The 27,619-nt window shown below is 46.5% G+C and overlaps 2 protein-coding genes across 9 annotated transcripts in view; both read right to left on the bottom strand.

Moving 5' to 3' along the window:
* Positions 1–13,857, bottom strand: part of LOC144166320 (uncharacterized) — a 71,460-nt gene extending 57,603 nt beyond the window's left edge. The window contains exons 1-2 of the mRNA XM_077695846.1: positions 13,383–13,857; positions 12,515–12,773 (exon numbers count right to left, since the gene is read on the bottom strand). Coding sequence (XP_077551972.1) covers positions 12,515–12,773; positions 13,383–13,676 — 553 coding nt within the window. The 5' untranslated portion in view covers positions 13,677–13,857. The remainder of the gene's footprint in view (positions 1–12,514; positions 12,774–13,382) is intronic.
* Positions 13,858–14,690: 833 nt separating this feature from the next.
* Positions 14,691–27,619, bottom strand: part of LOC144166331 (zinc finger protein 131-like) — a 29,563-nt gene continuing 16,634 nt past the window's right edge. For 4 of the 8 annotated variants that reach the window (XR_013321641.1, XR_013321639.1, XM_077695863.1 and 1 more), the window contains one exon: positions 22,895–26,353. Coding sequence is in view for 4 of the 8 variants with exons in the window: in XM_077695863.1 (XP_077551989.1) it covers positions 26,019–26,353 (335 nt within the window). In the remaining 4 variants the exon portion in view is untranslated. Of the gene's footprint in view, positions 17,389–20,414; positions 20,951–22,894; positions 26,354–27,619 lie in introns of those variants that run through there. The other 4 variants (XR_013321642.1, XM_077695865.1, XR_013321640.1 and 1 more) reach the window with 2 other exon arrangements.

Genomic DNA, 27,619 nt, shown 5'->3' with positions numbered 1-27,619 from the left:
TTTCTTTCCTTCGTGTTCCTGACCACAATGTCGCCGATTGCAAGCTGTCTGCTCGTCACAAGTACATATGATCAGTACTTGACTCAGTAGCTCGTTGCGCGTCCACTCTTCCGAGAGAGAGAGATAAGCCCGGCCAAACTTCCTCCACTTCTAATTCCTTTTCAACGTGTTTTTTTCACGCATGCTTATGGAGTTTTGATGGAGGAGTTTTCTGTGTACACAGGACTGCCAGATTTTCCTTCCGCATAGCATTAAAGAAGTTTTGCTCTCAAAAGTCAGGAAATGTGCTGAGAGCTGCAAAGTTCGTGCCTGCCCAAAAATTCTAAAAATTCAGCGGGCTTTCTGGCTACACACCACTGGTGTCTCAAAATGCATCCCCCCCCCCCCCCCCGAACGGATACTGAATTCAAATGGCCTCTGCTATCTCACTGTGGCTGTACCTTTACACCCGATTTTCACATACAAGCATCCCGCCAAAAAACACACGCACACACAACAAAAAACGTCTGAAGGATTTAAAAGCAAGTGTGTGGTTAACTGAGACAGCTATGGCTGCTCTACCATTTCCACTAGGCTGAGCAACTGAGCCTATCGAGTAAAAATTTATCATTGACCCATGGCATTCTTCATACACGACCCAAGTACATCATTGAAACACGTCCAAATAGCAATATTTGAGCACATCAGACATCTGTGAGACGACAACCACAGCAGCATCAGCTGGCAAAATGAAGGACACTGAACAAGGATGACCAACAATGAGAAACAATAGAGCAGTTTGTAACAAATGAGAGAGCAGCTCAAGCACTCATGAAGTTAGCAGCACTGACACGGGCAGCACCCCTAGGTAGTATTAAATGTTGCTAAAATCTTCACTTGTTACACAACAACAAATATTTAAGAGTGGCCTTCTGTCTGGGTGAACAGCTGGCACATTCCTCAGCAGATGGCACAGCTAGGCTCAGACACTTGGTAGGACCAGATGAGACAGTGGAGAGGAGATGAGTAGACTGCTCGGTCATGCGTAATGGCTCGAAGATTGAGGCAGGCCAGAATGCAGATGGTGGGCTTTTTCAACACGATCTTTTCGTCCCAGCAGCTCAGGGGTTCACTGGCGAGACTAATGCCTGCAAATAAAAAGCACAACAAACTAAGCACTCACACTCCACTTTAGCATAGTTACAAAGATTATTCTACAAGGCACTGTGCGGACCAGGGGTGCTTTCACGACGGCTTGACAATTCGCCATTGCAACAAGCAGATGGACACGGAATTGGCGTCGTGTGTTTAGTCTCTTGGAGCTTGACAGTCAAGTGTTATCGCAACTAGAAGGAGCACACTGCTTCGGGAAGCACAGTAGCTCTTTCGATTTGCTAGCTAGGAAACCACTCAGGAGAGAGAGATCATTACTTCTGTTTTTCTCGTAATCACGAGCACCTCGGTGTCGACAGCTTCGTTTGCGCTGCCGGGCGTAGTGCGTATTTCGCAACCCAGGCATTAAAATGAACCGCGCCGAAACGACTCGGAAAATCCGAGCAACAAAGACAGCGCAAGCGAGGCACGGCGTTTATGAACGCATGTCAGCCGTTTTCCAGCGCAACCACCAATATGCGGAATGAAGGACACTGAACGTGCGCTAATAAATTTTCCGAGGTTACTCACGCCTTGAGCAAACATTAGCAAACTGGGCGTGTACTTGTGCGTTGCCGAATGAGCCGAACGCCGGCACATACTCCGCCAGGAACGAAAACGACTAACCTCGTACGCTTCCAGAACTATGTCTATTGTCCTCTTGTACACACGAAGTCAGTGAAACCTCGATTGAAACCAGCGCTGCAGCAGTTGGCCGGCACTTACAGGCCATAATCCCCTCAAACAGCACGCCCCGCAGGTGCTAGGCTGCGCAAGTATACACGACCCATGATATCCGTCAATTTCCGGCCAGCGAACGTCACTCCTGAAAAAAAGGAAAGCTGGGGCTCAATTCTCTAACGCGACGGTCATCGTTTCGAAGCGACACGGTGTTTGCAAGCAAATGCATCTGCTCTTCGGTTGTGGCAAGCGCGCCGTTTGTTTTCTAGTTTTCCACCGCTTCAAGCGACGCCCAAATCCAAGAATAGATGCAACAATATGTAAATGCATTTGCACGCCAACACTGTCTCGCTTCGAAACGACGCCCGTCCCAATCGAGTCCCTGAAGTTAGTTGTCAAACACAGACACAGTCAAAGCAGCGGCATTGGCACTGTCATATATATCCTCCTTACGGCACTGTAAACAAAGGGCTGTTCGCCGCCATCATTGATGCCATCTCGATACGGGCATACCTAACATAGACGAGTGGTATAAAATTCTTGATATCGACAACACCTGACAACACGACATTGCAAAGCAGAAGGCCCAAAATAACAAGTAGAGTATTTGAAGTTTAGAGCACGGTGACGGTTCTGCCAAAGCGTGAAGTGTGCGCGGAGCGGTATTTTGCACTTATCTCTCAACGCCTCTGCCTCTGGACTCTAGATTTCTGGACCTCAATTAAGTTATCTGTCTGTCTGTCTGCTTCCACTGCTCTCTGCGCATGCGCCCCGTCGCTACAGCAACAGAGGCGCGTCGTCTCTTTCCAGAACGCCGCGGCGCCAAAATTAAGCAGGTGGGCGCGGTGGTGTAGCGCGCCGCACATCGAAACGCGCCGTCGGCAGCGAGAAGCATTGTCACTGCATATACGATCGCGATAAATAAATGCGAACGTAAAGGGCGTACGGCATTTGGCGCATTCAGCGCAGCCTCGCAACGAACAGCTTATCTGACGATTCGTGTCAAAGTTCGGTATGCGCTGGCTTTGGCTAGGCTAAGTGGCGCTAGCATGAGCTTTCTAGGGGCTGGTCATCGATTAAAAAATCTATCCGATTATTAAACAGGACTTAACCAATTAATTGATGGGTTAATCAGTTGGTGCCAGAAACTACTCTTCGCGCTCGAATTCCTTTTTTTTTGCTTGTTTGCTATGGTGCATTCCACACGGAAGAGTCTTTCTTGAATTTTAAGTAAATATATTGTGTGTGGTTGTCCAGTTTGCACGCTAAACAGACCTTCGCGTAGTAGATGCGGCTGGCATGCGGTGGCTAGAACACGTGCTTAGTGTCGCTGTTTCTCAAGGAAGCGAACCAGGCACCTTATATTATGTCGTTTCCACTTCAAACGTGCGGTTTTAATTATGGCATATATACGAACTGGCTGTTATGTTGTAAGGCAACAGCGTAAGATAATCTAACATTAACAGCTTAATCGATTAATCAGTAGGGTAATCTATCAATCAGCCACCTGTAGCTATCATCACAATGGTCGCATGATACTATCGATGTCCTTGGCTGTCCAACTTATCCCATAGAGATCGAGGCAGTGCCAGAAATTTTTTTCGGGGGGGGGGGGGGGGGAGGGGGGGATACTGAAAGGAACAGCAAGTATTTGCTTACGTGCTTCCTGGAAAAGATTTCGGGAGAGGTTCAAACCCCCAACCTCCCCCCCCCCCCCCCCCCCCCCCCCTCTGGCTACGGCCCTGGATCGAGGACCCGACTGCACGATGCAAGCACGACAGTGTCATTTACAAAGGATACATAAGCTTTATATTGCTTTTCCTTTTTATTCCATGAAAATATTCTGTTACACGCGTGTTGTGTAAGGGAAAGGTAATTCTGGTAAGTTGCTCAACGAGTAGGAACTTTTTGGGTGTGGTCAGTGTCACTAAATGAGAAAATCCACATGCCCTTGACTGTTGAAGATCTGGTTTAAAATTACTGTTGCGATACATTTGCATGCACTGTGCATACGTACCCCACACATATATATTCAACACAACAGGTCTTATTTGTCACATGTAATGAATATGAGCCGTGCTTTGCTCTTCTTTATTTCTTTATTCAGAGATTATCCCGCATTGCCAGAAGGTGCTACAGCAGGGGGGTTCAGCATGGACATAAACAAATCTTCATTTTTACAGCACACTTGCGCTTCATACAACCTGTTCCACTCTTTAATGGTTTTTACAAAAAATGACTTAGCGAGTAGGTCCGTCCTGGTACGCCATTCCCTTATTTTAAAAACATGGTCAGTTCTATGTGAACGGTAATGAGGTTCTTCGAAGTATTTTTCTTTGTTAATTCCTGTTTTATTGTGAAATACTATCTGAAAAAAGAACTTTAACCGCAATTTTTGTCGTCGCAAGGAAAGCCGCTCCCACCCAAGTTCATTTTTCATCTCAGTGCAACTATCTCCCCTCTTGCACCGTCCCAAGACGAACCTAGCCGCTCGGTTTTGAATTTTCTCTAGTCCATCAGACAGTGTTACTTGGGAGGGATCCCACATGGCACAGGCATAATCTAGGTCTTACACATGTCAAGTAAGCCCTCTTCTTTAGGTTTGCTCTGACGTTTTTAAGTTGCGTTGCATGAAATTCAGCGCCCTTCCAGCTTTCCTCACTACGTCGCTTCATGTGCATTCCATGAGCAATCGGATGAAAACACAACACACAGATATTTATAAGTAGCAGCTTTTTTACAGGATCATTGTTTAAAAGGTACCCAGTCTCAATTGGCTTCCGTTTCCTTGTAAAGAAAACGTGAACCCGCTTTCTATTATTTAAATTCACTTTCCACGTAGAGCACCAATTCCTGAACATGTTCCAAGTCAATTTACAGTTGGGTAGAGTCACTCTCACTTCTGATTTGTCTGTACACGATGCAATTGTCTGCAAACAGTCTGACACTTGAATGCGTACCTACTGAAATATCATTAATATAAACTAAAAACAAAAGTGGTCCCAATACAGAGCCCTGCGGGACTCCCGACGTTGACACAAATAATTTTCTATCCAGTTAAGCACAGCACAACGGGATCTGTGTTTAGTAATTTAAGTTTGTTACAAAGAAACGAATGCGTTACCGTATTGAATGCTTTACGAAAATCTAAGAAAATACAGTCGGTTTGTCCACCTGAATCATGGTCAGATGCCAGATAATGGTAAAATTCAACAAGTTGCGTGGTGCATGAGAACCCCTTGCGAACCCGTGTTGGTAGTTTGTTAGGATGTGGTTTTCCATCAAGTGTTTCATTATTCCGGAATAGAGAATATGTTCCATTACTTTGCACACTATTGAGGTTAAAGAAATTGGTCTAATTTTCAACATCCTTTTTCGCTCCCCCCTATGGACTGGAACGACATAAGCAATTTTCCAGTCATCAGGTACGCCTGTGAACAAAGATTTTTCGTAAATTATGTGCAGATACAGCGAGATCCTAAGTCGCTCGCCGAGGCAACCACATGACAGCGACGGCTCGAGCGACTGAGGACGACGATTTCAATGTTGCCGCACTGCGCATATTCACGCGCTAGGTACGCTGGTTGTTTACAAACATTTTTTTTGTTCATTTGCCATAAAAACATGGCTAATAATATTACGCCTTTCTACCTTGCTTTTTGCACTTCATTGTATCTCGAAAACTGGTTTGGGTATGCATAGCGAGCGCTTTTCCTTCTGCGCCTCGTCTCTCAGCTCCAACATGAACGCCGTGAAGAATTCGCTTTCTTGATGTCGTTTTTTCCAAACAGGTCTCACCCAGTGTGTGCGGGAGCCTTTTTGCTTCTGCTTCAGCATGTACACAAGCTTTGCCATGCAAAGCTTTCTTTGCCGCTCCATCGCAAACGCCGTCTGCGCAGACCTAGCACGCGCGCCAAATCTCCTCTCCCCCCCCCCCTTTTCTTCCAAAATCAGAGGTTGCGTGATTAACTAGGGGCTCTTCTATTGGCTAGTCGCTGAGGCCACTTCCGGGAGGCGAGCAACTGTTTCTGGCGACCCAGAACCGAGTGATTCGATGAGCAATTTGATCCGTGGCGAAAAGTAGTTCGTCGCTAGTCGCGCCGCTCCTCAAGTCTCTTGCAAAATCGCTCCATGTGGTTAGCGCTTTATATACAATATCGTTTATACCCAGACCGTCAAACCTGCACCCTTTATATATTGCCAGAAAGGTTTGGGGTTGGCTCTCAATCTATCATTTAGCTTTTTAAAATAGATATCTCTCGCCTATTTTATACCTTATTTATATTCTTGCGTAATCTGGCACAATTTTTCGTAATGACAAGTCTGTTAACTTCGCTTGAATTTAGCAAATAGGCACTTTCTTCTGTTGATTAGCTGCAAAAGGCGAGATGTCACCCAAGGCTTTCTTCGTTTTTTTAGTTTGCAAGAATCTACATTTGGTACATGTTCGTCTATGAGTTCAAAAAACTTATTTTTGAAAAGCCTCCAAAGTTCATGCACATCCACATCATCCGCCAGGCACTCGAAAACAGGTAAGTAACTATAAAGTCTTTCACATATACTGGAGTAATCACCTCGATCAAAAAAAAAAAAACACTCTTCTATTCCCGTGGCACTTCTGTCAAGGAATCTTTGTTTTTATAGTTGCGACTACGGCCTGATGATCACTTATACCCGGGATGCAGTGACCGAATTTACAAAGTTTGGCGAGCTGCAAAACAACAAGTCTAAAATACTGATTTTACGGGTTGGCTTGTTAACATACTATAGTAGCCCATAAGTATCTACAATGCTCTTCATTTTCATGTTAGCGTGGGCACACGTTTTCACTGTGCACATATATCACTCCAGTCGAGGTCGGGTAAATTGAAGTCACCGGCAAGCAACATAACTTGATCTGAAGCTTCCGCGATAACTTCGCTCAATGCTTGCAGTATCGCTATATTAGTTTGGTGGTCAATAAGCTTCGACGGTGAACGACAAATTATCAGGCAAAGTAACTTTACACCACACTGCTTGCACCGCATCATGATTGATACCAGCTGGAGTTGACAGCTTCTAACTAGAAAAATTCTTAGTCTAGCTAGAGACGAATATTTCCAGCTTGCAGATATTTTTCCTTTTAGCTGGACTGACAAATTCTAGCTGGAAGTAAATCTCAATCCAGCTAGAAATGAACTAGAAACTGAATTTCTAGGTAGAAATTCTGCCTATTTATAGCTAGAGTAATTAAATTTCTGGTTTAATAATCGAGCAAGAAAAAACATCAATTTTCACCTGGGAACAACGAAACATGTAATAAACAATTCCAAACCAAATGCCATGCGTGGTGGTGTGTCCTTCAGCGCTTACATAGAAAGAAATCTTCCATCTTCGCTGTAGATCAAGCCTAGCTTACGCGACCCATTGAACCACAGACGTTCATCGGACATCCGGTGTTGGACATTTGGACGTCCATCAGACATCCGCAGAAAGCCAGCGGTCGTTTTGCAGACGTCCGTAGAATGGTTTCATGCAAAGGAATTGCTCATCCTACGAACGTCCGACAGCCGTCCCAGCCGGATTTTCTGACATCCGGTGGATGTTCAAAATCGGACATTCCCAAACCGAAATTTACAGGGGATGTCCAGGGGATAACAAAATGCGGATATTGGATGTCCGCAAGATGTCCGTTTCTACTCCCAAATTTTTCGAATACGGGAGAACTTATACTACCTGTAAGCCTCAGTGCTTTATTGATAACATGTCTTGAAGCACTACTCCAGCTTTAAGAATACTTGATACAAAAGCCCCTTCTGCAGCTTGTTTTGGCACAACCGTAATTATAAATGCTTGCACCATGCACTCTGTGGAAAGACAACTCCACACCTTATTCATATTTGTCTTGCCAAGAGTGTGAAATGATTTTACAGGAGCATAATACAGTATAACAGTGAAACCTTATCTTCACGACTTTTCAATAAGGACTATGCATACACTGCTGGCTGTTGTATCAACATAAATATGAATAAGTTGTAGTAGGCAGTTACCACCTCAGTGAACCGGATGCCTAACATGACAGCGCGCAGTGTACACATGGTTCCGTATTGAAAAGAGGTTACGATAATAAGCTCGCAACTTTCCACTGTATTATGCTACTGCAAACATCCCTGCTCCCACTCTTGCCAAGAAAAATATGAATATGGTGTGAGTTGTCCGTCCACTCAATGCGTGGTACAAGCATTTGTAGTTAGGGTTTTTTCAAAACAAGCTACAGAAGGGGCTTTTATCTCGAGTATTCTTGAAGCTGGGGTAGTGCTTCAAGGCATGTAATCAATAAAGCCCTGAAATTTACAGCAAGTACAGGTGAGCAAGAAAAAACATCTATTTTCACCTGGGAATGACGAAACATGTAATAAACAATTCCAAACCTAATGCCATGCGTGGTGGTGTGTCTCAGCGCTTACATAGAAAGAAATCTTCCATCTTCGCTGTAGATCAAGCCTAGCTTACGCGACCTATTGGACCACAGACGTTCATCGGACATCCGGTGGTGGATATCTGGACGTCCGTCAGACATCCACAGAAAGCCAGCGGTCGTTTTGCAGACGTCCGTAGAATGGTTTGATGCAAAGGAATTGCTCATCCTACGAACGTCCGACAGCCGTACCAGCCGGATTTTCTGACATCCAGCGGATGTTCAAAATCGGACATTTCCAAACCGAAATGTACAGGGGATGTACAGGGGGTAACAAAATGCGGATATTGGATGTCCGCAAGACGTCCGTTTCTACTCCCAAATTTTTCGAATCCGGGAGAACCTATACTACCTGTAAGCCTCAGTGCTTTATTGATAACATGTCTTGAAGCACTACTCCACCTTTAATACTTGATACAAAAGCCCCTTCTGGGAAACAAACAACCCTAGTTATACGCAACAAATGCTAAAACAGCAACACGGGAAAAATTAAGGCAAAAACAAGCAAAGGAATGTTTATGCACTATGAGCCCCATTGCGGTTTGACTGATGACCCGAAGTATATAACCTAAAAAGAAACTGTATTCATTTGGGGACAGGTTGCATGCCTTTTCAAAGATACCCCCCAGCACGAAAGAAGTCATCTGCAATGATGACCAAAAAAAGTTGACCCATAGTTGCAACTAAAGGGCATCCACATGAAATTGTCAGCCCATACAACCTGACATATGGCATTTTTTACCCTTGTGTGGCTTTGAATACTGGGGAGGAGCCTTATGGGGGCTGATGTATGTTCAAAGAAACACAGGAATTCAATTTCAGGTGACAAGCAGGGTCAAGCAGGGCACATGCCTTCTTTCACGAAACATGTTCAAGCAATAGCATGCAGGCATACTTTGCTTGCAAAAGAGACAATTTTTAACAGTGCCCAATGTTCCTGGAAAAGTACATAGAATTGCTGCAGGAACATCACACAATAAGCCTCATGGGACACTCCACTAAGAATGCAGGTGTCCGGTGCCATTTTAAAAAAGGAGCCCATTCCAGAGCAAACTTTAATGCGCCCTTTTTCCGGTGTTCTGCGCACATCCATGCATGCCAGACATAAAGGCTTTACTTATGCGCACATCCATGCATGTCAGACATAAAGGCTTTACAAGTTCTAAATGTAACGGCTTGCACTCCCATAGACCAACACAACGGGTTAACTTATGTGTAGTACAAAAAAAAACCCAATTGTTAAAACGGTATATGGAGCTCTACTGACCCACAGCTTGACTTTATAAACAGCGCTCCCTTAGGAGCTGTACATGTCAGTCCGATGCACTGTAGCACATCAGATGTTTTTTGGAGAAGAAAGCCATTTGAAGTTCACTACATTTAAGCCACTGTGTTAGTGATGCAGAGCTCTGTGCATAACATGAGTAGAAATGAAAAACCTTAAAGATACCTTAAACGAGTATCGGAAAGGATAATCTGTTTACAGCAACGATGACACCGTGTCAGGGGGGCAGCCAGCATGAGACACTTTACCTCCTTTGCTTTTTTTAGGCATAAAATCCTGGTAGCTTCCCAGAAGCTTCCCCCCAAACACATTGTCATTGCTGCTGTAAACATAAGCTTGTTCCTATCCCCATTTCAGAGATCCCTCCAGTCTTTCATCCTTGAAGAGTAAAAAAGGTGGGCACAAGGCTGTTGGCTAATTCTTCGCACAAAGAATGTTAAGTTCAAATAGAAACATTCAAGCAATGAAAGAATACGCAGACGTACACTGATGCCGACCCACACGCCATTCAAGTGTATTTTTGCCATTTATCAGATACATAAAATAAACCTCATCATACCAAAAACAAGGGAGAAACATGACTATCCCTATACATAATACCAGTTTCAGGTATCAGCTGGTACAAAAAAAGATAATGCCCCCCCCCCCCTCGTTTCACTATTTCATTACAGTTCGTGCTTCCTCCTTTAAAGGGACACTGAAGTGAATTTGTCAAGCTCCCGTTTTTGCTTGCACTGCGTAGACTGGCTCAAATTAGCACACTTTTCATCGTTTATCCGGTTGACAAATCGGTAATTATTTTACAAAGCGCGAAAGAAGAAAAACTACCATGCGCGGTTTGCGGCGGCCGCACCAACTAAGGCTGTGACGTTGAGAGGAGGGGCGCCGTGATTGGACGATGCCCAAGGTTAGCAATCACACAAGTTTCGGTTTCGGTTCTGTAAAACATAACCAATGGCTTTGTTGGATGGGCATTCTCAATATCTCAGTAATCATCGTACCGCGCTTCTGCCATGCTGTTGGCTGTAAAATGCGTAAGATAAGCCCCCCAGGACGGCTTGGAATCGTAGCATTCACTACCCGAGGCCTACGCAGTGCATGAACGCCCTCCGCGTCCCCGCAGACGCTCAAATGCCATGCGCTTTTCCCCCATATTTGGAGCTTGCCGCACTCATGCCTGTATCGTAAAAAGCGTGCTCGCACCAGGCCAAGGGTCTGTTGATTCTGGCCTGTGCCCACTGCCTGCAAGCAGTCGGTGCTTATGGCAACAGCACGCCAACGAGAACTCGCTAGCGCGCCAGTGCCAGCCTGCGCGCGTTTTGTGAACTAGTTCGTGTAGCCATGAACGTTGCGGCCCCAAAAAAGGTGAACTCAATATAGAAAACATCGGCGGAAAACAAAAAAGTTAACTTACAAAAAAAAAAAAAGCACGTACCCGCGGGGATTCGAACTCGTGACTCGCAAAACATTTGGAGTGAAATCCCAGCGCCCCAGACTGCTAGGCCACGGAGCGGGACGCCAATACGTTGCTAATATAGGGTATATATTGTACAACCGGTTTACACTTTTATTTAGTTTTGGCATTTCAAGCCGCTTAGGTGACTATTTGTTGTACTGCGATCGTGCAGTAAGCGTCGCCCGAGTTTCCACAGTAGCTCACGTCTAGCAATTGCATTTCGTAGACGGAAAAGCGTTCGCAGATGCGTAGTCGTGCTGCTGACCGCTGTGCTTGTTCGCCCAGCGCAAAAAAAGTGCTTCCCGCGCCCTAGTTTTACGCTGTACGGTAAAAATATCAGTTGATTTTATTTGCTTAGTACCTATATTGACTTCGCTGACTCTTCTCCCGCCTTCAAGAGGCCTTATATTTTCCTACTGGCGTACCAGTCAGCGAAGCGTCGCATGTGCAGCGCTTGTGTGAAGCGACCTTGACTTGGAGCTAGATACAGTGTACAAACAAACCAAGTAAAGAAAGGCACATTCTTCCATTCACAAACGTGTCCTGGCTTCGTTTCAACTAAGCGAACGAATTGCGACCAAGCAATTTTTTTTAACCTCCTTGATTGCGACGACCCGCCGGCGGCCGGCGGACGAAACGCTGGGCCGACTGACTCTGTCGGCCGGGGAGCCGTGCAGTAGCGCAGCCGTGGCGCAGCCAATTGCCAGCTCATCCCCTCCTGACGTCACACGAAAACGCCACAGAAAGTGGGCGAGCGTAAAGAGAGGAGGACGGCGTTTTCGAATTAGTTTTTCTACTAAATAAAATCGCGTAAACGCGCCTAGAGTGGTCGAAACATGGCCTGGGGACTCCGGACTATAATTTGCGCTAGTAATCCCGCAATGTTTACATATCACTTCAGTGTCCCTTTAAGCATTTGCCACATGTTGGAAACAAAATTGAATGAGCTGGCACCAGACTCAAGTTTCCTCACTCTCCCAGTGTTCATAGGTGCACCTATACAATATCATTACTTGTACATGGAACAGATGCAACAAGTACTGAAAATCAGCTGTTTATTAAAAGAAAGCACCATCTCAGTGAGAAATTAAATGAGAAAGATACATGTAGCCTGTGCATTTGAATACGTCTCAATGGCGACACATTGTGATTGGCAGTTTCCAAGGGTGGTGCATCTTTTTCCTCAGGTTGGTCCGCAAAGCTGCAGTGTGTACTCAATGAGGCACTCTACGATGGTCGTTGATACCAACACATCATGCATTATCTGCCACATACCCCCCAACCCCAATTACACTTCTTTTAGTATGGCGAAATTGCCACCCGGCTGGCTAGTAAGGCGACGATGTGACGGCGGAGGAAAAAATTTTCGCTTGGAACCAGGTGTTGTCATGGGGCAAAAGAGGCTCTTTCCGAGACCCCCACCTATTGGCATGCTGCACACACTGCTTCGCAACGATCCGCAAAATGGCTTTCTCCTCTCTGACATTGGTGCTAGTGTGGGCACCCGTGCACGTCTCGGCCCTTTTTCTCCAGCAACAGTGCTGGCTGTGGTTGTGTGCCTTCTCATGCGTCTTTTGTGGTATGCGGCGTGTGAAGGCTTTGAAGCAGAAGTGGCAGTGGAAGAGCCTCTCGCAATTGTGCCTGTGCACATGCCTGTCCAGTGTGGTCTTGGCAAATGCCATGGGGCACGGGTGGCAGCAGTACTGTTGCTCGCCAGTGTAGATGCGCAGGTAGTCGACCAGGTGGCCCTTCTGCAGGAAGGCCTAGCCACAGTGGCTGCATTGGAAAGGGCGCTTGCCTGTGTTCGCCTAGTTCGCCACGAGTTTAAGACTCTGCACTTCTTTACTTTCTCACTGTTTCTAGCTGCCCCTTGAAATGATCTTCACGAGAAGCCCACAGGACAAGCAGTGGACATCTGTTGCTGTTTACTAGGAGAAGTCGCCCCGACAGGCACATACACGGCATGTTCATTCGTATCACTGCTTATTTTCAAAAGAAGTGTGTCTTGTTGCTTGTACCCATCTCAAAGGTGGAGCGCAAGTTGAAATAGGCATCATAGGTGGTCGCTTCTTACCAACATGGAATGGCACTGTCTGCCACAGGTCCCACTCACAATAACACTTTCTGCAGTAGTGTGGAGCAATTATAACCTAGCTGGTGACACCACGACGCGATGGAGAAAATTTTTGCTCGCAGCAAGGTGTCATCGTAGGAGGAAACAAGCTCTCATTCCGAGCCCAGCACCTCTTGGGATGCTGCATTACACTGCTTCGTAATGATTGCAAAAAGGGGCTTGCTGCCCTCCAATCTCGTTAGTGCTGGCACACACATGGCTGGGCACCTCCACTCCACTACTGGTGGTGGCTGTGCGCCTTCCCCTCATGCGTTTTTTGTTGGTTGCGGCGTGCAAAGGCTTTGGGGCAGAAGCAGCAGTGGAAGAGCCTCTTCCCTGTATGGGTGTGCAAATGACTAGCCAGGTTGGCTTTCTGGGCGAAGGTCATGGGGCACAGGTGGCAGCAGTACGGACGCTCGCCTGTGTGGATGCGCAGGTGTTTTACCAGTGTGCTCTTCACGGCGAAGGCCTTGCCACAGTGGCTGCACTGGTGGGGGCGCTCGCCCGTGTGCGTGCGTGTGTGGTCCTTCATGTTGCACGAGTATGGCGTCATGTAGCTGCACTGTTGGCACCAGAGCAGTTGACTTGGTGGGGGCTTGTGCTGCTGCTTGCGATCGCCCACAGAACAGGGTGAGCCTGCATAAGGGAGGGAGGGTGAAGAATTAGAGCCCTTCCAGAGAAAAACATGGTGGCATTGTGCCAGCAGTGAAGCGGAAGAGAAAACAACAAAATTGAGAGGAGTTAGCATCTTTGTTAGTGCCAGGCAACTAGCTCTGCACTGGCCTGATGGACCTGGCTACTGCCTATTAAAGCAGACAAACTGTCCTCTTGCTGGCTCAGCAGTTGGTCCCTCAGAAGGGTTGATAAACTTTGGAATCGCAGCTTGTTTAGGAATGCCCCATCTAGTGCTCATGCCATAAATAAACAGTGCTTGGTCCCGAAAGGTATGTCAAGTTCATGCCTGCAGAAAAGTTTCAAGAATTCCTGCAGTTTTCTGGCCACATTGCTGGTGTCCCAAGGAGCAGCACCAATGAAAAAGGCAATTGCTTCGACTTGCCCTTTCTGAGCATGTCAACTAATTGTGGCTATTCATGCCACCACCTGCATTCCAGACTTCCATGTATACGCATAGGGTCAAACGCAACAAAGCATAAAACAGATTGAAAGACTAAGAAACAGTGTGTGGCATAACAAAAAAAAACCACGGCTGCTCTACGGCTACTAAGTTGAGCACCTCAGCAGTGGTTGTCATGTTCAGTGTAGATAATATGCACACGAATTGGGTTATCCAACCGCCTGAGAACAAGCAGAAAAGACAATTGTTGCTTTCTGGTGCTGTTTCTGAATGGCAAATAATGCCATGTGATTAAGTTAAAAATGTGATTAGGTTAAAAGAGTCCTAATTCTACCTCTGCTACCAGTGAGAGTTTCCCCTTACTACAGGCAATAAATGCTTCAACAGCAACATCAGGGGAAAAAGGGCAAAAACAAGCAACGAAATACACTTGCAACATGATGACAATTGAAGATATATGATTGACACAAAAGTTTAGAAACTAAAAAAATAAAGTTTACTTGGTTACAGGTCGATTGCTTTTTCAAAAATACTGCAGGCAGTAGGGATGTCAACCTGTTGTCATGACCACCAAAGAAAGTCTCCCCATATTACAGAGCAAGAATATATCCAGAAGGCTAAACTGCCCATTGCGGCAGGCATAGTTTCCCAAGCCAATGGGAAACTCTAAGGAGGCAGCTGCGAGCGAGTGACCAGACAGTGTCAGAATGAAAACAAACTTGGACTACAAACTTTCGCATTCGCACCTGCAACAGCAAAGATGAGGGTAGTGACATCTTAAAAAAAGAAAAAAAAGTTAGCCATCACAAGTAATTCCGGGGCGGCACAGTGCGATACTGGTCTCCAGGCCGATCGTGGCAGGCACGCAGCGTCTCCTACGAACGACGTTGCTCAGTTAACCTAGACCAAGTGCTTGTGCTGCTATGTGGCGGCCGCTCTAGTAAGCGCCATTTCCACTCGTCTTGTTCTTACTTTGCGATCCATAGTCACAACAAGCATAATCCACATGCAGTTACCACCACACACAACATACCTCACATAGCCAGATGGTGTTTCTTATCTTAGCAAAATTTGGAGCCATTCTTTATTTGAAATATAGTAACATAGGTACTTGTCAAGTGACACTTGAGTATGGCACGTGCGTCATTACACGCATAGTCCTGCAGTAGCATGCACACGACTTACGGGCAAAAATAACTGCTAAGAGTGCACAATCCTCCCGCAGAGGAAAGCACAAACAGTTGTTCCTAAATGATAGATGATAATCCCTCACGCAAAATGCGGAAGAAAATGCAGGTGGCTGGTGTCATTTTTAAACCAGCACTTCAATGAACGAATCTTTCCAGTTTCGTGTGCGCATCCATTCATATCAAATATAGGGGCTTGGTAGGCTCCAAGGCAAGAGTTTGCGTTTCCACAAACCAGAACAGTGTCTGACCTCACATTTACAACAAAATGCAACAAAGTGTTTTATACCACAAGAAGCTGCATCGGCCCACAAATTTACTTCATCTGCTCACTTGAGTGCCTGTAGATATCAGCATGATGCAATAGCAAAGCTCAGATGCCTTTTGGAGAAGTGAGACAGCTGAAGTTCAGTGTATTTATGCCATCACATTTGAGACACAGAGGTCGCATAACATAAATATAGCAAGGAAGAAATGGAAGGCTTGAAGGATCTGTTGAGTGGGGGTGGGAGAACAAATGAGCAGCGACAACACTGTGTCTGGGAGATACACTGACAAGAGAAAATGTTGCGGCCACTCAGGTTGTTGATTGGTAACACATTGTAGAGATTCCTTAAGATTCAACATTTAGAGAGTGGCGACTTTCTGGGTTTTTATTGTCTTGCTTAGGTGCAGCAATTGCCAGCAGTTCTATGCAAAGCCAGGCCTGCCTTAGTGAGCCATACTAGCTACCGCTACTACTTCTAGACACACACTGGTGCCAACTGCCACTGAAGTTTTCTTCCACTCAGCGAATATATCAATGAAATGGAAGCAAGCCATCATGAAGGAATGAAGGGGGAGTTTTTTTATGTATACCAGTTTCTAGTGTTAGTACCATATCCTTCGACCTCCCTTTTATTTCTTTTTTCATTGTGGTTAACACTCCCTCCAGCAATGCATTTGCCAAATGCCAGAAACAATTTTCAGTGACATTGGGCATCAGTTTATGTCCGTGTTTCTTTGCTGTCTTGATTTTTTTGCTGCGCCTTAAAACTGCCTTTGCAGCAAGCACACAGGACAAGCACTGAAAAAGAACTGCTTTTTACGGCAACGGCTTTTTACTGCTGCTGTAAACAGATGCTCATTCCCAAAGGGCGATCACATAAAATTGTCACCCCACACGCACAGCCCGTGCGTCATCTTGCATATCAATAGTGACGCATTGTGATTGCTCCTTTCAGAGAGGAGTCTTCTTGCTAGTGCTGGTCTGCAAAGCTGCAGCACGTCTTGCAACCATCACTTAATGGTGGTCCCTTGAGACCCCCACATCAAACCACTGCCTCCCACAGTCCCTATCCCCAATCACACTTCCCACACTAACAAGGTGCAATTGTCACTTGGCTGGTGAAGCGAAGACGTGATGACAGATGAGAAAATGTTCACTTGGAGCCACGTGTCTTTCTACGAAAAAGTGGGCTGGGCTCTCTGTCTTACTCTGAGCCCCCACCCCTTGGCCTGCTGCAACACACTGCTTCAGAAGGACCCGCAGAAAAAAAGACTTGCTATATTCAGACCACATTCCGGCGAGTGTGTGCACATGCACACAACTCAGCCCTTCTCCTATCCTGTTGCACTACTGGTGGTGGCTATGCACTTGTGTCATCTGCCAAAGATGGCAAGCGAAGACCACAGTGGGAAGAAGAGTCAGCGGAAGGAATGCCCGGCTGTGTGGGTATTCAAGTGGGTGTTCAGAGTGGTCTTCTGGGCAAAGGCACTAGGGCACAGGTGGCAGCGGTATGGACGCTCGCCCGTATGGATGCGCAGGTGGTCAACCAGGTGGTCCTTCCGCAAGAAGGCCTTGCTGCAATGGCTGCACTGGAAGGGACGCTCGCCCGTGTGCGTGCGTATGTGGTTCTTGAAATGGCTCGAGTTCGGTGTCTCGTAGCTACACTGCTGGCAGCAAAAAAGCCGACGATATGGTGCGGGCCCGTGCTGCACCCCATGGCCTTTCGAGGAGGGGCCTGCGAAAGGAAAAAAAGAAAAATTGAGGGTGCTTGCACCAACAAACACGCTGAAAGTGAGGCACAAGCCTTGAACTTAACACAAGCTTTGTGCTAAGTTCATGCCCACCCAATAATTTGAAAATTCTGGGTTTTTCCTGATCACATTATGGTGTCCCAAAAAACATCGCCCACCGTGTGGGCGACCAAACCATCACCGAGTGGTTTGGGGTTCTACCAAACATTTCTAGGGAAGTTCACGTCCACTCTCCGTGGCAGTTCCTGCCTCTGCCTCTATGTATGCCCGACCTTTACGCATACATGCCCTGTCAAATGACAACAAAAACAGTTTGAGCGACTTTAAAACAACAGCGTGCACCGTAATTTCGAGCAGCAAGGCTGCTCTACTGGTTACAGTAGACTAGTGAAGCACCTTGCCAGTGTTCACTCAGTTCAAAATACATGACCTGCCATGCTATCAGACACTCTGACAGGCTGAGATGATGGTGATTACCTGGAAACAAAATAACCTGCCACCTTCCTAGCACTGCTTCGCAACTGTAAGGCATGCGGTTAGGTTGAGTTATAACACTTGTGCATTTCTGCCCGCTAACACTCAAAGCTGCTTCCTACTATACGCAACAAATTTTACAACAGCAACAAAAAAGACAGACAAGCAAAAATATTTTTGCACTGTGAGCACCATTGCAGTTCAACATGACAACACAGAAGTACCCAACCTAAAAATAAACACTGTATTCATCCGGTTACAGGCTTCATGCCTTTTCAAAGATACCACCCAGTGCTAAACAAGTTAGCCTGCAACCACGACGAAAGAAACTTGACCCACCGTCATGACCAAAGGGCGATCACATAAAATTGTCACCCCACACAACCTGACATATTCAGTTGGCATTACCTTCCCTTGTGTGGATTCTAACACTGAGGGGCCTTATGGAGGCTGATGAACAAATAAACACAGGATCCCGATTTTCAGGTGACACAGTCAAGTAGGCCATGTGCTTTCCTTCAGACATGTTAAAGCAATAGCATGCCGGAGCACTTTTCTTGCAACAGAGACAACTCTTAACAGTGCACAATGTTCCTTGGAAAGTAAAGTGGCAAACACATGGAGTGTTTTGTTCGCATCTGGAGGCCGTTGGCATTTCCTGGAGGCAATGCAAGAAGCGGTGGAAAGCTTAATTTACCCCACCACCATCTACACAATTGGTTTGTTAGCTAAAAATTGCCTAATTGGCCAATTTGACTCTTTCTTCGGTTGAATTTGGTCCTCTCCGTCTGTTTTACGCCGCTGCTAGGAGATGCAGACGGCCCCCTAACGCGAGCAAAACGCTCCACGTGGTTGCCGTTTAAGTGCGTACAATTGGTGTGAGAACACAGGAAACACCAGAGTATGCAGGTGTTGAGTGTAATATTAAAACATCCCGTTTCACAGCGAACTTTAATGTGACCTTTCTCCAGTATTGTGTGCAAACCCATGCATGTCAAAAATGCAGGCTTGAGAAGTTCCAAATGTAACAGCTCGCACTTCCATAAATCAGGATAGCATGTGACCTCATGTCTAGTAAAAAAATGCGATAAATTGTTTAACGCTACATGGAGCTGTATCGACCCACAATTTCACTTTATAAAGAGTGCACCCTCAGAAGCTGTACATGTCAGTGATGCAATTGAGCAATTAAGATGCCTTTTCAAAAAGAAAGTCATCTGAAGTTCAGTACTTTTAAATCATTGCGTTAGTGACGCAGAGGCCTATGCATAACACGAGTAGAATTGAAAAATCTGGACATCCCTTAAATGAGGATCGGAAGGAAGCGTCTGTTTACAGCAACAATGACACTGTGTCAGGGGGGCAGCCACCATGAGAAACTTTGTCTCCTATCTTTTCAGGCATGACATGTTGGTCGCTGACCCCCAAACACGTTATCACTGCTGCTGTAAACAGATGCTCATTCCCATCCCAATTTAACTCTATCGTGACCACGACGTAGGCCATCATTCACGGGTCAACAATGATTTCCAGACCACCGCAAAAAGTAAAATTGGCGCCATTTAGCAGATTTATAAAAAAAATAAACATGATGATACCAAGATCAAAGGAAAACACGACAACCCCTATACATAATACCAGTTTCAGGTGTCAGCTGCTACAAAAAAGATAAGGACACTCCCCTCCTTTCACTTTTTCATTACAGTTTGGGCTTGCTCCTCTGATACATTTGCCACATGATGGAAACAAAATTGAATGAGCTGGCATCAGTTTGACTCACATTTCCTCACTCTGAGGGTTCATGGGCACACCTATACAATGTCATTACTAGTACAAAAACCAGATGTAACAAGTACAGAACATCTGCGGTTGTTTAGCAAAAAAAGCAACATCTCAGCGGGAAATTAAATGGGAAAGGTAAATGTAGCCTGTGCATTTGCCTGCGTATCAATAGTGACATATTGTGATTGTCAGTTTCTTTCTCGGCTTGGTCCGCTGTATCTTCTTCCTCGAGTTGGTCTGCAAAGCTGCAGTGTGTACTGAAATGACCATTCTATGGTGGTCGTTGACACCAACACAAGATTCATTGTCTGCCACAAGTCCCCCTCCACAATCACACTTCCTCCAGTAGCCTGGCAAAATACGACGAACGAGAAAATTTCCACTTGGAGCCAGGTGTTGTCGTAGGGCAAAAGAAGGTTCTCTCTCTGAGCCCCCCCACCTCTTGGCGTGCTGCATATGCTGCTTCGCAACGATCCGCAAAAAAGGGCTTTCTCATCTCCGATATTGTTGGTGCAAGTGTTGGCACCAACACACGTCTAGGCCCCTTTTCCTCCAGCTAGACTACTGGTTGTAACTGTGCAGCTTCTCGCGCATCATTTTTTGGACACGGTGTGTGAAGGCCTTGGAGCGTAAGTGGCAGTGGAAGAGCCTCTCGCCCGTGTGGCTGCACACGGGGCACAGGTGGCACTGGCGGGGGCCAGTGCCACCCCCCCCCCCGTGCAGCCACACGGGCACGGACAGCCACCTGTGGATGTGCAGGTGGCTGTCCAGGTTGGTCTTCCGACCAAAGGCACTGGGGCACAGGTGGCAGTGGAAGAGTCTCGCCTGTGTGCATACGCAGGTGGGCAACAAGGTTGCGCTTCTCTACAAAGGCCTTGCTGGAGTAACTGCACAGGTGGTGGCGCTCGCATATGTGGCTATTCACGTGGCAGTCCAGGCCATTTTTTTGAGCAAAGGCCCTGGGACACACAGGTGGCACCAGAAGGGGCGCTCGCCAGTGTGAACGCGGAGGTGGGCAACCAGGCTGCACTTGCGCATGAAGGCCTTGCCACAGCGGCTGGGCCGGTAGGGGTGCTCGGCCGTGTGGAAGCGCAGGTGGGCAACCAGGCGGCTCTTCATGATGCCTTTGCCGCAATGGCTGCACTGATGAGGGAACTCGCCCGTGTGCGCGCGCTGTTGTTTCTTCAGCTTGCTCAGGGATGGCCCCATGTAGCTGCACTGATGCCGCCACCCTGGCAGGGGGCTGTGCTGCCGCCTGTGGTCACCCATGGAGGAATGACGGACAAGGTTCTGCAATGGGGAGAGGGGCAAAAGTGAGAGGCCTTACTCCGGCAAACGCAGTGGCAGTGAACCAGGAGCAAGGCAGAAGGGGAAAGCAGAAAGAAAAACGCGAAAGAGAAGGGCACATCTGTCAGTGTGAGGAGAACGGCTCTGCACAGGGCTGATGCGCCTGGCTCTGTCTAGCAACGCAGACGAGTCATCTTTCTTGCTGGCTCAGAAGATGTCCCTAGTGGGGTTTCTGAAAATTTGTAATCACGGCTTGCTCAGGAACACCACATCCAATGCTCTTGCAATAAATAAATCTACTGATATCGTGCTTAGTCCTGAAAGCTGCAAAGCTTACACACTTTCCAAAATCGTGGATTTTTTTAGACCGCATTACTGGTGTCCCCCCAAAAAATCACCCACAAAATGGGTAATCAGCTCAACCATACATTTCTAGGGAAGTTCTGGTCAACTCATTGTGGGGGTTCCTACTTCAGACTCTATGACTAAACTGGCACACATACATGCCCCATCCAACCACATCAGAAAAAGTTCAAAGGACCTAAAAACAGCAGTGTGCAACATAAGTGAGTGAAGTGCTTGCTCAGTGAATTTGCGCTATTTAGCGCGCAAAGATTATCCCTTGCAGTGCCTTTGGAACCACCACTTTCCGTGAACATTCAACTGGAGAACGTCCTAGGTCCGTGAGCAAGTCCCAAACGTGCTAAGTTTACAAAAGCTGAGATCGCTTACCGACAACACACAGGCCTAGAAAAATCTTTATAAATAACTGAACACATTCATGTTCACCAATTTTTTCAATTTCGATCACTGTCACCGCATTCATCTGGCATAGTAAGCTAAGCATTTTAGCCCGGCTAACATTGTCAGACTTCATTAAGGATCTTTCACTCTCTCAACTAGTTTCAGCTTCAGTTTATTTGTTTGCATCCTTTCAATGCGGTAGGCCCGGGCGAAAAGTGAATTGCTTCACCTGAAGAAAGCCCGGGCCCCCGTGCTGGCAGTTACAGAAGAGAAGCACCTTGTAAATGTTCACTAAATACAAAGTAAATGACAAGCGCAGCTGTCAGGTTATACGAACACCCGAGATGACAGTGTGTAGCAAAAAAGTAAAATAAGCTATTGCCTCTTTGTGAACTGTCCTTCAACCTCAAAGCATGCCATAGGGTTAAGTTAAAACCGTTGTGGTTCTCCGCTAAAGCACAGCGTAACCTTTCACCACAGGCAATACTGCTTGAACAGCAACATCAGGGAAAAAGAATGGAAGAATAAAAGAGTCATCTTTGCCACATAATGACTTTTGTGGTTTCATTATTTACGCAAGAGCTTCGAATCTGAAAAGGAATATTGCCGTCACTTGGTTACAGGTTCACTGTTTTTTTCTTCAAAGGTACCACCCAGTACTACAGAGGTCAGCCTGCAATCATGGCCAAAGAAAGTAGACCCATAGCTACAACCAAAGGGTAAGTCCACATAAAAACGTCACTGCACATAACTGTGCATATCCAGATGGTAATTCTCGCCCTCGTGTGGCTTCTGACAATAAGGAGGGGCCTATCTGCTAATGTATATTCGGATCAATACGGGAGTACATTTTTCAGGTGACACATAGTGGGGATGTGCCTTCCTTGACAAGAGAAGACAATTTCAACGCCGCACAATCATTCTGGCCAAGTAAGTATTCACAGTTGCCGTGAGAACAACAGATGAAAATCCGCTTGGGAAATTATGAATAGAATTGAGGTTGCCAATGTCATTTTTAAACCAGCCCATTACAGACTAAACTTAAATGAAGTATGCACTTCCGTGCATGTCAGACATGGAGGCTTGGCAGACTCCAATAATGACATCTCGCACTTCCATAAACAGAACAGAATGTTTACTCACGGTTACCTAAAAAGAAACAAATTGCTTTCAAGAAGTCGTACTAGTAACTACAAAATTTGCTTAAACAAATGGTGCTTGCCTCAGGACCCGTATATTTCAGCACAATGCAAGGGCAGCACAGATGTGTTTTGGATAAGTAAGCCAGCTGAAGCGCAATGGATTGACGTCATTGCATTTGCGAAGCAGAGGTTGCACAACTTGAATATATGGAGGTGAAAATGGAATACTTCAGTGATAAAAGGGGGAGGGCAACTGTTAACAGCAAAAAAAAGTTCCAGCATTTTTGTAGTTTCTCCTTTCCATAGGGGCGATTTCCCATGCAAGCCGGGTGAACTTCCCAAGCCTTGTAGTCCCACACAAGGGCCGAGCGCGCGGCCGGGGAGTCGCTTGCACCTATTTTACCGGTAGGTGCCCGGCGCCACCAAGGCACACGGATGCACACTGGATGCTCAACTCGCAACCGCCTGTGGCAGGACATGCCACCAGGCTCTTTCACCCCGCCAGATGGACAAGGGTTAGGGGCCCCTCGCAAGGGTAAAGGCAGCTTTCCAGGTGTGGATTCCCCTTTCAAGGGTCCGCACTCGACCAGGGACGCCTGTACCCGTTAAAGAAACCGGTGGGTGCACGGCGGTACCAGGATTCGAACCTGGTACCTCTCGCACACGATGCGAGTGCTGTACCTCTGAGCCATCGCTGCGGTTTTTTCATGACCGTGTCAGGGGGGCAGACCCCAAAAAGCCTCTTTGTCTCCTTTACTCTTGTTAGGCATTTTGTGTCTGAAATAACAAAACGCACTGAAATCAAACATCACTTGAGTGAAGTCTTTGATACTGTGACGTGGCAGCAGAGGGACTGTTAGTAATAAAATGTATTTGCGGGTACATACAAGCCGGCAGATGAGGCAGCTTCAATGTACGTTTGGATTGCTTAGGTAGAGCAATTATTAGCAGTTCCATGCAAGCCCAACAGTGGCCCAGCAATGATCATTTACTCTTACCACTACTGCTACAGACATAAACACTGATGTCAATGACACTCTGGATTATTTTTCTCATATTACAGCAATTGAAGCAAACCACAACAAAAAAACCATAATGAAGGAAGCTCACACCAACACGAAAGACTTAAAGGAAGCGAAGCTGTACGCAACCTTCAAGACCATCACGAGGGTTTAAGTCAACGATTGCAGACTATTTGCTTCTTCGCTGCTGCAACGACCTTTACTCCATTACTTGCTATAGCAAGTAAGCCAGCCAGGTAAGCCGGGAAATTATGAATAGAATTGAGGTTGCCAATGTCATTTTTAAACCAGCCCATTACAGACTAAACTTCAATGAAGTATGCACTTCCGTGCATTGTGCTAAAGTTTGCTAGAAGTACGAGTTCATAATTTGAGCGAGTGTTTCCCGATTGCGGCAAACGCTTGAGTTTATTTTTTTAGGGGCGAAGCTCCTCTTGCTCGAGGCAAGTCCCTTGGTGCGCCGTGTCCCCTAGTTCTCGAAGCAACCACTAGAGGCACAGCTATGCAATAGTTTATAGGTCGCTCGCTAGATGGCGCGCCACCGCTCAAGGCGGCACGGCACACACCAGTGCTCCTCCGTCTCTGCTGCATACTCGGGCATGCGCGCTAGTTATAGAGGCGACCGCCAGAGGGCCGCGCCTATATAGCGCGAGCGCTTTTGGCGCGCTTCTTTTCTACGGTCTCTGGTGCAGCTCGTACGACCAAAAGTGTCCCACCACCATCAGAGGGTCCAGTATCGACATTGCCTTCTCCAACTTTCAACTACAACCTCTCATCCAAGATCCTCTCGCCACGCACTTCAGCGACCACAAAATTGTAATCTTCAAAGGTAAACGTATCCCACAGCTTTGTAAACAGTAATGTAATCCTTGTATATAATTTCATCGATATGTAAATGATTACATCTTGTGTGTATATAAAAGTGTATATAATTGCATCGATATGGAAATAATAAACATCGTGTATAAAAGTGTATATACAATCACCCCTATAACAACTTGTCAAGTCTTTATATGATGTGTGGGCGAATGTTTCACGGTTGTACCGAAAAGCATTGGAGCTTCGCCCCACTCATCATCATTCACTTTGTGGAGATGGCGGGATTTTTTTTGCTCTTTGTTTTGCCAATCTTGGCCAATGTTCCTAAGCTGGTATGCTTGGATTCACAAATGTGTTCTGGGGACGTAGGCGATCGCTGTGAAACTCGCACACATGAGCGCCTGGCATTTTCTTAGCTTTTTTAAACTGCCAGGCGGTCGCCGCAATCTTGGCCAACCTCACTTAGTGGGTATGCTTGGGTTGACGAATATGTGCAGGGGACGCTGGGCTGTCGTCACAAGGCACGCTAGGAATTTTTTTTATTTTGTTAACTGCCTGGCGGTCGACTCTGTGCGCGTGCTCGGCAATTTCTTGGCATTTTTAACTGCTGACACGAAAAATTATAATTTGATAAACAGTTCTGCTGTTAAAAAGTACGAGGGGAGAGCGCCATTACTTTGCATATATAACCAGCGGTTAGTGTCAGTATCATGCACCCCCTTCCGCTCTGCTTCCTTCTTTTCATTATGATTAGCACTCACTTCAACACATTCACCAAATGGTAGAAACAAATTTCAGAGGGCAGTTGGGTGTCAGTTTATATCTGTACATCCCTTTCCTCTCTGAAATCTCCTAGCTGACCCTTAAAATTACATGTACAAGAAACACACGGGACCAGCACTGGACATGAACAGTTGCTGAACGACCGAAGGCACGATCGCAGTGGGAAGTTACACAAGTGACATACACACAAAGTGTGCTTGCATACACATCAACAGTGGTGCATTGTGACTCCCTTTTCAGGAGGGGCTCATCTTTATGGTTGATTAGTCTGCACAGAAAACTCTGCAGCTGTGGACGGGCCGTCGCTGCAAATCATCCGTTAGTGACACTGGATGCTTTTGTCTGCTACAAATCTCGCCCAACATCACACTTCCTGCACTAGCGCAAGAAATTTTCGCCAGCTGGTGAGGCAACATTGTGATGGCAAAAGTTCCGCTCGGAGCCAGACCTTGTCAGGTGAAACGGGTTCTTGCTCTGAGCCCCAACCTCATGGTGCGCTGCACAACAATGCTTCATAACAATCTGCAAGAAGGGCCTTGCTTCCTTCAGATCTCACTGGAGCTAAGTCATTGTTGGACCGAGCACGTGCACACACACTGTCCTCCTTCTCTTGTGCCTTCCACTGGAAGAGGTGTGCGAGGGCCATAGGGCCGATGTGGCAGCAGAAGAGACGCTCGCTCGTGTGGATGCGCACATAGTTGACAAATTGCCCTTCTGTATGAAGGCCTTGCCACAGTGGTGGCGATGATGGGGGCGCTCGCCCCTGTGCCTGCAACAATGCCTCTTTAGATCTCCCGACTGCAGTGTCACATGGCGGCAGTGCTGGCAGCACAGCAGCCGCCGAGCTGCCGGGGGACCTTGCTGCTGGCTGTGGCAGCCCAGAAAGGGGCGAAGGTCTGCAATAGAAATGAAGGAAAATATTGAGAGCCCTTCCACCGACTAACACAAAAGCCGCACACGAACAGTGACGTGGAAAAGGAAATAATGAACGCACCTGAGGACTACCAACGAACACAAAAGCCGTGCCCGAACAGCGACGTGGAAGAGGAAATAATGAACCCAACTGAGGACTTTGTGGCTCCGTTGTGGCTACGCGAGACATGTTTAACATGCCTGGGCACTGCCCAGCAATGCAGACGAGCCCTCCTCTTTCATGCTGTCTCTGAAGTCTTTTGATGAAAAGGATTTGGAAATTTCTGAATCATGGTTTGTTCAAGAACGACACGTCTCGTGCTCTCGCACTAAAAATGGTCCGCTCTGATACCATGCTTTCGCTAAAAGCTGCAAAGCTTATGACAAGCAAGAGAGCCAAGAAAGTGTTTATCACTAGAGGTCCTTTGCTATCCACACAACATTCACATCCACTGACTGAACAGCGCCAGGGTGGCTGTACCAGCACATGCAAACTGTCTGAGGCACATTAAGTTGGACCAGTTGGATGTGCTCTGAGGTGGACAAACATACAGTGGCACTTTGCAATGTAGGAGAATCGGCCACGGTTTGGTAAAACAGATCATTAAATGAATACTCTCTGTTCACCAGTTACCATAAAATTCAATCAACAATAACCTCACCTGAAACAGATTTACAGAGCTTGCGCACTTGCCCCAAAACTTTCTATTTCATCTGAAGCAGATAACGTGCAATTGGGGGAAACTGATTAAAGTTCTAACATTAGAAAATTGAAGACTTAAAATAATAGAGAAGCTGGACACTTTTCTCAGGTACACATCAATATGTGAAAGGGACGTCCAAACCTATTTTCAAATATCAGTCACATCATAACCTCGATTATGAAGGTTTCTACAGCAGGAACTGCCTGCAAGCACTTTAGCCACCGTGTGTTCGTCTCACTGGACACCATATGTAAATGGGTATAGGGTGAAAAGAAATGTCACAATGGCAAAAGTTAACCAGTACGCTTTTTACCCCCCCACACACAGACCTGAACCAAGCCTGGGAACAAGACTCCATTCCGAGAGAATGGAAACACTCAAGTTTTACTTTCATCCAGAAGCCAGACACACAACCCACCATCAAAAAACTGAGTCCACTCTCTTTCATTCCCTCCGTGGCCAGGTTAATAACGTTATTGAGAGCCGATTTCAACACTTCCTTGAGACAAGGCAATTCTTATACGTGGTTGACTTCCACCCACACCT

Source organism: Haemaphysalis longicornis, unplaced genomic scaffold (assembly GCF_048455015.1).
Source record: "Haemaphysalis longicornis isolate Haplotype H1 unplaced genomic scaffold, Haemaphysalis longicornis Haplotype H1 scaffold_169, whole genome shotgun sequence".
Classification (NCBI taxonomy): domain Eukaryota; kingdom Metazoa; phylum Arthropoda; class Arachnida; order Ixodida; family Ixodidae; genus Haemaphysalis; species Haemaphysalis longicornis.
Note: the sequence above shows the minus strand (reverse complement) of the source record. Positions and strands in the feature narration are given on the sequence as shown.